Here is a 9,589-nt window from a genome sequence, read left to right as displayed (position 1 = left end):
ATGTTGTGGATGTATTACAGCTACCATTGAATGCACAAGTTTATGAGCTCTTAACTCTTCTTATGGATTGGATCTCAGACCAACACCTTAGCAAAATAAAAATACAAGAAGAAAGAGAAGACACTCATAAATTTATGGCTACCCAGACCTCAAAAAAATCCTGCACCCAGGAAAGGTGTATGAAGGTAAAGGGGTTTGGATTGTTTGCTTGCGTTAATACGTTTTCAGATTTATGGGGGTTTTTAAATGATTTTGAGACTATAACAGATCAGCCTGTTTTATATATGCTTTGGATACAATCATTAAAACAAAATCACTGTTAATAAGTCAGTATTCATTCCAGCAGTGAGATATAATAGATAATTTATCATTTGTAAAGCATACAGATACTTTTTAAGGAAAAGTGTGGTGTTCAGTCTCAACTTGAGAGTTTCAGCATTTTATTTCAAGTCATTTCTGTCAGTTGATAATTTGTGTTGTGTTTTATGTGTAATACTGTACATAATTCCTTTTTCCTAAGGAGATGAACATGTCTAATTTAAAATAATTTTGTGCCTATATTAGATATTAAAGTTTCAATTTATGACTGATAAAAGGTGATACTATGCTATACTCATAACACTTTTATTTTTTTGTTTCTGGGGATACCAAGGTTTGGAAATTGGTGAGGTGTTCAGAAAATCTTTTACTGTTCTTCTTCATTATAGAATATGTAGATTTATAGCAATTGGGATTGGATTTACTGAGATTGAGCTCACATGATCTATCTCCACTTTTGTATGTAAACCTGTAAAATGTAAAATCTGTTACCTGTACTGGATCAGGCCAGTGAGTATTTGCATATGTAATCTCTTAAACTCCAGGAGAAAGTTGGGAGTTTTGGTTGGTTGGTTTTCACTTGTGGTTAGCTTATACAGTAGTTTCATATACTGCATGTAATTTTACTTTTGTATATTTTTACAGCTTTTGCCTATAGCTACTGAGCAACTCCAGTGGATGCCATTTGTGAATCCTAAACTACACATGCCTGTGATTAAATTTATTTACTGGTCTATAAGACAGCTAGACACTGGTATTCAGGTAAAACAAGTAGTCCTCTTGCAGTATGGTTTTTTAAAAACTAAATTCACAGAAGATATTAGTGAATTTTGGTTTTTAACTACATAGGAAAAGTGGATGTTTTAGGTAGTAGACATAAAAGAAACTCTGCTGTCTTTGCAAAGCATAAATTCATAGTGTTTACCACAGATAGATAGCAAATGAAAAAAAAATTCATTTTCAAGTTAATTTTAAACTTTGCATTGTGTATCTAAACACAGTTTTTCTAAGTATGTGTGAACTCTGTTGTGGTGTCTAAGCATCTCAGAAATTATATTTTTATATATGTATTTACAAAACTTTTGCACTAGAAAAGGCAATATTTTTAGGTTCACTTTATGCATGAGATTTGTTGAAATTGATGGAAGTGCTATAAGAAAATATTTAGCAGTATAATAAAGAAAAACACAGTAGCAATATTGTAAAGACTCAGTATAGTGCCTAGTGCTGTCAAGAGTGCTTTTGCTAAAGCAAAAGATAGGAAACTTTGTTGAGTTTGAATTCAATAGAATAGTAAGCTGTTCTTTTTAGTGCTAATAAGAAACTATATTTTAAATGAGCATATTGTGAAGTTTGATGCTGAAGTAATATTTCTGTATAGTTTATGATGAAAAGTCTAGTAGTTCTTACCTGTACGGTGTTCTTAAGCTTCATGTTTAGACCTTGATTCTGTAAACGCTTTTAGAGGATATAACTTCAGGCAACCTTACAAAGTAGAGTTGACTGAAGCTGAGCTTGTTCTGGAACCAGAGGAAACTTAAATAATGTCACCATATCAGAGGCCCTCACTAACTAGTCTCTTTGTGAAGTATGTCTTGATAAGGCATCGTGATAATGTTGTTTAACTGCTTTTGGGACACAAAGTAGTGTCTTATACAGATTATATTCCAATACATGGTCAAACGATTTGCTGATTAATATTCAGTTGCTAGGGGAACATAAGTATCTCTATATAGTACACAGGATTTCAGTGTGTTTTAATGTTTACACTAACTGTGTGCATTGTTTGAAACAGCATGCAACAATGACATCAACAATGAGGAGACTTGGTGAAGATATTTTCAAAGGCATAGTAAGTAAGGGAAACCCACATAGTTCTTCCGAACAGTCTACAGAGAGAAAATCAAAATCGGCAGCTTTCTTTAAGAGTTCCTGTATGCCTTTGAGGTTTCTGTCAACTTTAATTGTGCTTAAAACAGTGACACAAGGTAAGTTCTGATTTTTTTATATTCATTTCTTTATTTCAGTCATATGCCTGGGAAAAAAAACATTTCAGTGATACTGTAGAGTCTATTATGCTTTATTAGCGAAAAGTGTTTTTACTTGAGTTTTAATAACTTGTGAAATAAAATACACTGGAAGCAAGTATGAATCTTGCTATTACTCATTTCATGTTGGAATTTATGTGTTCCTTTTAATATGATGACTTCTTGTCAGACAAGTCAACATTTCTGAAGAAGGGGAAAAGAGATGTTGGTAATTCTGTCAAACTATCACTACAGCAGTGATTCGATTGCCAAGATCTTTACTGCATAGAATGGCACAGGTAGGTGCTCTTTATTGTGGTTTAACCCCAGCCAGCAACTAAGCACCACGCAGCTGCTCACTCACTCACCCCCCATACAGTGGGATGGGGGAGAGGATTGGGCAAAAAAGTATAATTTGTGGGTTGACATGAGAACAGTTTAATAGAACGAAAAGGAAGAAAATAATAATGACAATAATACAATTAAAAAATTACAAGAATAAAAGAATTGGAATATACAAAACAAGTGATGCACAATGCAATTGCTCACCACTTGCCGACAGATGCCCAGTTAGTTCCTGAGCAGCAATCCCCCCAGGCCAACTCCCTCCTGTTTATATACTGGGCACGATGTCACATGGTATGGAATATTCCTTTGGCCGGTTTGGGTCTGCTGTCCTGGCTGTGTCCCCTCCCAAATTCTTGTGCCCCTCCAGCCTTCTTGCTGGCTGGGCAGGAGAAGCTGAACAATCCTTGACTTGGTATAAACACTACTTAACAGCAACTGAAAACATCCGTGTGTTATCAACATTCTTCTCATACTGAACCCAAAACATAACACTATACCAGCTACTAGAAAGAAAATTATCTCTATCCCAGCCAAAACCAGGACAGTAGTGGATTATAATTGTTAGATTGACTTGTGATACAATATATGTCCTGAAATTGCTTTGTCTGTTGGTGTAAGTTTAGTATACAGTTCATACTCCAGCCCTTACCTGTCTGCTGCTGCTTCCCTCTTCTCCTACCAAGTCTGGCACTGCAAATGGCTATCCATAAAACATTATCAACATTGAAAAATACTACTTTATGAAATTGTCAGTTCTTGATATGATTGTCCATTCGGATTTCACTGTTAAATAGATTAATTTACAAAGGCACCATGTTCTGTCTGCGTAAAAATGTTTTAGACTTCAAAGCCACCTGTCTAGCATGAAAAGTGGCCGGTTTATCCAAAATCTTCAGAATTCCTACGTTGATGTAGTATAGTAATGTACTTTGTTAACAAGGCAAAAGCAAAGAAGGTCATATCAGGAGATAACACAGCTGTGAAAATAGTGACTTCAGCTTCAGATCATGACAGGTTACTCCACTTGTGCAGTTTTCAAGATGCTGTGGCAAATCTTCTCAGTAGAGCCTTCTTTGAAAACTGGTATGATCTTAAAAGACTTAAAAGACATTTTCTTTAAAGTGATGACAAAAATGGACTGTTTCCTGTGAGCTCTGAGTGTTTAGCACACTATGAGAAGAGGCACAAACTCAGATTTTTAATGCTTTACTTCCTTATCCTTTTGACATAGAGATTGGTGTACACTTTTCTGTCAGAACCCAGAGAAGAAACACCTTCATTCAATGTGATTTATAGAGATATTTAAAATTAACTTACAGATTAACTTTGGTCATTTAAACAAATTCTTACCTATTTGTAATATATATATATATGTCTTCTTTGAACACTTCAACAGTAGTACGTAATCTGAATTATGCTTGAAGGTTCTTAATTCGTAAATCTGCAGATTTGATGAGTAATCCAAAAGAATATCTTATTTTGACTTCTATTATTAGCTTTCTCTTCTGACTTAATTGTTTTAATTCAATAATGGCTTCAATGATTGTTATGAAGCAGTTTTGTTCACCTATGCAAAAAGATCCATCAGTATAAAAGCAGCAGAGTTGATAGGTCCCCTCTGAATCCTAAATGCAATATAATTGCCACATATTATCAAGTTGAGCTTCTGACGATATAAAGACTTGATTATTTTGTGTTTTTATTTCGGGGGGGGGGGGGGGGGGGAGAAAAAAATTCAAATATCCTCTTAAATAATACAGTCCAGACAGCCTTCAATGCCTGTTAGGGGATTATTGTATCTAAAACAGCTACATCATTTTCAGCTCACGCTTCTGCCTTTTGTTAACCAAAAAGAATCAGGGGGGTTGTGTAGGGGGGCATCAGAGGGTGAGTGACTCTTTCCTTTCACTGTGATTATTTTCTATTTCCACTTTGTTCCCAGGATCCTCCCACTTTTCATACTAGCAGATATGTAAAATAGTAGTGTAAAGTAGAATTCTCTACTTAAAACTTATATAATTTTGTGTTGGCAAAGAAATAGAGGAAACTGGGTCTTCCCTGCCTCATGGGAGAGGGAGAAGGTAAAAGTTTCAAAGTAGACACTACAAGTTAACAAGAATCAGATTGTGTCTGGACAGAGTGAGACAAAACCGTGGAAAATATATCTCTCGAGTAGAGTAACTGTTCTCTCAGCTGATTTGTTAACTGCTGCCTTCAGTTATGAAGCCTTTTCTCTCTTCAAGAGAAATAGGAAACAAGAGGTGTTGCAGATCCTTTTTATGGCAGTCAGGCAGAAAACACAAATTATATACCATTAAGAGCAGGTCCTACCTGCAGCAACTTGTGTACTGTGGTGCTACATAACCGGGATTTTCTGCAAGAATAAGTTTTACAAGGATAGCATAAGAATGAACATATCTATAATCCTTTTTCAGCTCTTTGTGATAATGACTGATTTTTCCCTTTTCAAAGACATTTTAAAAACACAGATCATTTTGATAGCAAATAATAGTTCAGTGGGGTTACGACTGAGCAATGTAACCTAACTTCAGAGATGGTCCTGCTTTGGGCAGGAGGGTTCGACTAGATTCCAACCTAAATTATTCCATGATTCTATTTTTGCTATCTTTTGTTCTCAGAATGGTTTGTATTTTACGTCTTTACTAGTAAAAACGCATCCCTTCTGCTAGTAACACAAAGAGATGGAGACAGGTTACAGAGATGTTAATTTTCAAGGTAATCCTGAAAAACCATGCCAGAATGTCAGAATCAGATGCCACCTTTGCCATCTGATATGAATTTTGGGCCATTTCTTAGACAGCAGAGATCCACATCACAAAATTGCTGCAATCTCTGGTACCCTGATTGACACTAAACAGGGATGCCAAAGATTTTAAATCCATAGATAATGAACAATGTTCTTGTTCATGGAAGTCATCATTCTGGATTAGATGCTTAAGCAGATTAGTATGTCTTTATGCTTAACTGACCTGTGCAGTATTTATATTGTGAGTATTTACAGTAAACACAGGATTTAAACATGGTGGAAGACCACCCTGACATCATTAATGAGCAAACACAGTATTTCAGCTGTTGGAGGGAACTATTTCAGTCAAGATATTTTGGTGAAGCATGATAATTGAGACTTACATTTCTAGAAATGTTTGATAAAAATGATGCAAAAAGAATTGCAATACAAAGAAATTATTGCAGAGACTTACCCTAAGCAGATGAGCGCTCTTGATTAGAATGAATCAGTTCAGTTTCTCATGGTTGCTTTTTACTGCTGGCTTCTATAACATGGAAAATATGATCTGTTGTTAACATATGTCAGATATCACTGTGTATGAATTTTTATCATTGACCACATAGCACTAATGATCTAGTGATAAAGTAGCACATTGGTTTGAACATATATCCCATTTCCTTCAAAATGTCAGTATCCAGCAGATGGCACCGCAGTTAAACTTTTGCTACAGGATAAATTGTTTCCTTGTACTTAATTTTCTGCACTCCAGATGATCAATGCTATTCCAAGATACTGAGAAAGATTTAACATCAAGAAATTAAGAAAATTAGATTGGTTCACTTAATCTACATTCTTCGTATAATTTAGTGCACTCCACAATGGATGAGTATATAAAATGTATGCACTGAAACTTACTTTTTATAGAAAGGAATGGGAGTAGTTGCTCTCATGAAAGTAATTGCTCTTATTCAGACAAATCAGCCCTTGGCTCCTTTAACAGAGGTTTCCCAGATGTTGAAACCAACATTGTATCAAACTACGCAAGCTTGTAATTTCTTTCCTATTAAGCAGAATATTAGAAGGGCTGTATATTTTTCTTCAAGGTATGAGTTGTACTTAGTCTTTTTCTCCACTCACAACAAATTGTTAAGGAATAAAATCACAGGAAGTCTTTAAATAAAAATAAAATTTAATATTTTAAGCCATTTAACTTTTAAATATATATCTGCAACAGTAACTCTCAGGACAGGTGTTCACATATTGCTTAATGGAACTATAATTATAGAAGTTTTATTGCCTGTATTCTGATATCTTTCAGTGGATTACCTGGCTCAGGCATTTGATTCCCTTCGCGTAGACTTGAAGACGGATGAAGGGAAGGCCTTATTTTTGGAATACCAATGTGTGCCTGTCATATTAAGTCACTTCAAAGTATCCAGTAGAGGTCTGCTTTCCAGTGCTCTTGATGGATTACTTCAGATGACCACAGAATCTGGTAAATTTGAGTTATTAAAAAAATAAATATAAAATCATTATGAAAACAGGTGAGACAAGCATAAGTACAATGTAAAAATAGCATGACTCTTCTGTGTAAATAATCTAATCTAGTATTAGCATTCATCTGTATCATGTAAATTCATTAGGGACATAAAACATATTTCTGAATTGTCTGGCTCTTTCTGAGTTGTCTTGTCTTTTCTTCTCCCTCTCAGCACCTGTGCTTTATATTTTGTCCTGGTTGCTTGCTTGCTTATTGATATGAATTTTTTTGTTGCTCTTTTGGGTTTGGCTTTTCAGTTTATTCCAGTGTTGTAGCTTGCTGATGTTTTTCTTTGAAGTCAAGCTGTGCTAGGGAAGCCATATCATGAAAACCTGCCAGCAGGTGGAGATAAGAAATAGGCTTTATTTAAGTTCTTCTTCTAGTTTGAATGAACAGCTCATCCCCAATAATTTTCAGTTTCTAATAATTGGAAATGGCATTTCTAGAAGAGATGGTTATGTTTTGCTGAGTTTTAAGGTGCTGTGGCCCTATAGAAAGCTTAATAATCTCATTTGTCACAGTGCTTTTCCAAGTGATACAAGCGAAGAATCAGTTGATAACCAACTGGATGAACATGAAGGTAGTGAGGCATTCCAGTGCCATGTTGAATAAATCTTGTGACTGGTTTTGTTTTTTTTTAAGATAAAAATCACTCGCTGCCTCTTAGAACAGAAAAGTTCAGGAAGGGGCTGCTGCTATTTTTGAAATGTGTATTGTTATTTTGGAGGTATTTTGTTACTATGCATTGTAGTGGTAAAAATTGAAATTGTGTTTGACTTGGGATGGAACAGCATTGAGTTAAAAGCCATTTTGTAGCGACGTAAGTGGCAGAAATATTTAACTGAAGTTTTATTCTTCCTTGCAGAATCTTTTTCTGACCATGTAGTTAGTACAGTCTTACACTAAAGTATTCTTCCTAATAGTCATAACTATGATTGGTAAAGGGATTGGGAAAGAAATAGTTGTATGCACAAAAGTAACCTAAGCAAGGTGGATGGTGTCTGGTATTACTTTGGGTAATGCCAATAGCAGTACATGTTCTGCTACCTAGCAGTAGTCTTTCTGATACACTAGATGCCTGCAGTTTGAAGAATAATGGCGATATATTGTGAGACACTCACAGTTTGCTGTGTTGCTTCTCAGAGAAGATGTATATACGTGTGAAATCAGGGAAGGAGGAGTAACATTTAATTGAACTGACATAGAATTTATTTCTTGGCAACTGGATATAAAGCCTTATGCAGAGCTTTTCTCTTTGGTAGAATGAAGTGCCAATACACAAGTTATAGGCATGTTCTGCTCTTTTCCAATACATAGTGTTTTGCAAGAAATTGTTAACAATGTGAAGTAGTATTGTTGATGGGAAATCGTATTCTCATTCCTTTGTAAGTTTCCTATTAAAAAGTCATTAAAAGACAAACTAGAAGGCGGCAGTGAATATTCAGAGGGCTCTCTGTATTAGATTAAAACACGAATTTATGCTCAATTTAAAGCTGTGTTGGCGTGCTGCCTTAAATATGAAGTCATAGGTAGCTGACCATATACTAAAATATGGAATCATAGTACCCAAAAAGACAGCATCTGACCAACGGGAAGCAAAGTCTAGACTTTTTTTTTTTTTCCTGTAAGATATGCAATCCTAGGCATTCTTTCAACATGCTGCAATAATTTTCTGACTCTATAGGAGTATTCCAATATTTTTTGTTCAAAAATACTACCTTTAGAGCTGAAGTGATTAGAAATTAAGTTGGAAAAAAAGTCAGTGGTTTATTTTTTTCTAGATATTCTTTTCTATAACATATTTTTTTAAGTTTTAATTTTTTTGTGAAATATTTTTACAGATTCAGATTTTAGTTGTCCAGGCTGAAAGATGTGAATCAGATGTGAAATAACTACTATGTTGCACTACTCCTCCCTGTAACTGCATGTACCTTTTGTTATAGTAAGCAATGAATGCTAATGGTTTTGTACAGTCCAGTCCTGTCTGAGGTCCTCATGTGGGTTCTCTTCCCTGTAAGAAATTATCTTCCTCGTGTTCCAGAAATGAAACCTAGATTTCTCTCATATGTTAAGGAAAATTACTTAAGCTGCATATGAAGTAAGTACCTACTAGTCTAAGATGGATATTTCTGTTCATAGAAATTATAATGAGAGAGTCTGCAGTACTGCTTAAGCCCATTGACTGATTTGGTTTTGGTATGCTCATTTTCAGATTTTAGATCAGTATCATTGCTTTTGGCTTCATAGTATATCTGGTACAACGGGTCCAGGATCCAAGTTTCCATTGCATGTTCATACAACATTGACAGTGCTGATAAGGCATTCAGTTACTGAAAACATGATGTCAAATGCAACAGTTGAGGCACTGGTATCATCTGTTTTCTATCTATGTACAAGACCTTAATGGCAAATTAAAATTAATAGTCTTACTGCAGTGCATCTTACTGGCACACAGCCTTTCATGCACTCCCTCTCCATTCCTGTTCAGGAGTTTCACATCAGGAATCTGGGAGAATCCTGACACCACCATTTCAGTAGGAGATGGTGGAGGACTGAAAGGTAACATTCCTCAGTACTTTTTTTCTCTGTCTACCTGTGATTTCATGA

General features: G+C 35.3%; 1 protein-coding gene across 1 annotated transcript in view; it reads left to right on the top strand.

Moving 5' to 3' along the window:
* The window catches only part of CCDC138 (coiled-coil domain containing 138), a 41,494-nt gene that overhangs the window by 11,282 nt on the left and 20,623 nt on the right, over positions 1–9,589 (top strand). The window contains exons 7-10 of the mRNA XM_010575677.1: positions 21–185; positions 964–1,080; positions 2,114–2,306; positions 6,761–6,937. Of these exons, the coding sequence (XP_010573979.1) occupies positions 21–185; positions 964–1,080; positions 2,114–2,306; positions 6,761–6,937 (652 nt within the window). The remainder of the gene's footprint in view (positions 1–20; positions 186–963; positions 1,081–2,113; positions 2,307–6,760; positions 6,938–9,589) is intronic.

This window comes from Haliaeetus leucocephalus, unplaced genomic scaffold (assembly GCF_000737465.1).
Source record: "Haliaeetus leucocephalus isolate CR32 unplaced genomic scaffold, Haliaeetus_leucocephalus-4.0 Scaffold495, whole genome shotgun sequence".
NCBI classification, from domain to species: Eukaryota; Metazoa; Chordata; class Aves; order Accipitriformes; family Accipitridae; genus Haliaeetus; species Haliaeetus leucocephalus.
This window is presented reverse-complemented; position numbering and strand designations above follow the sequence as displayed.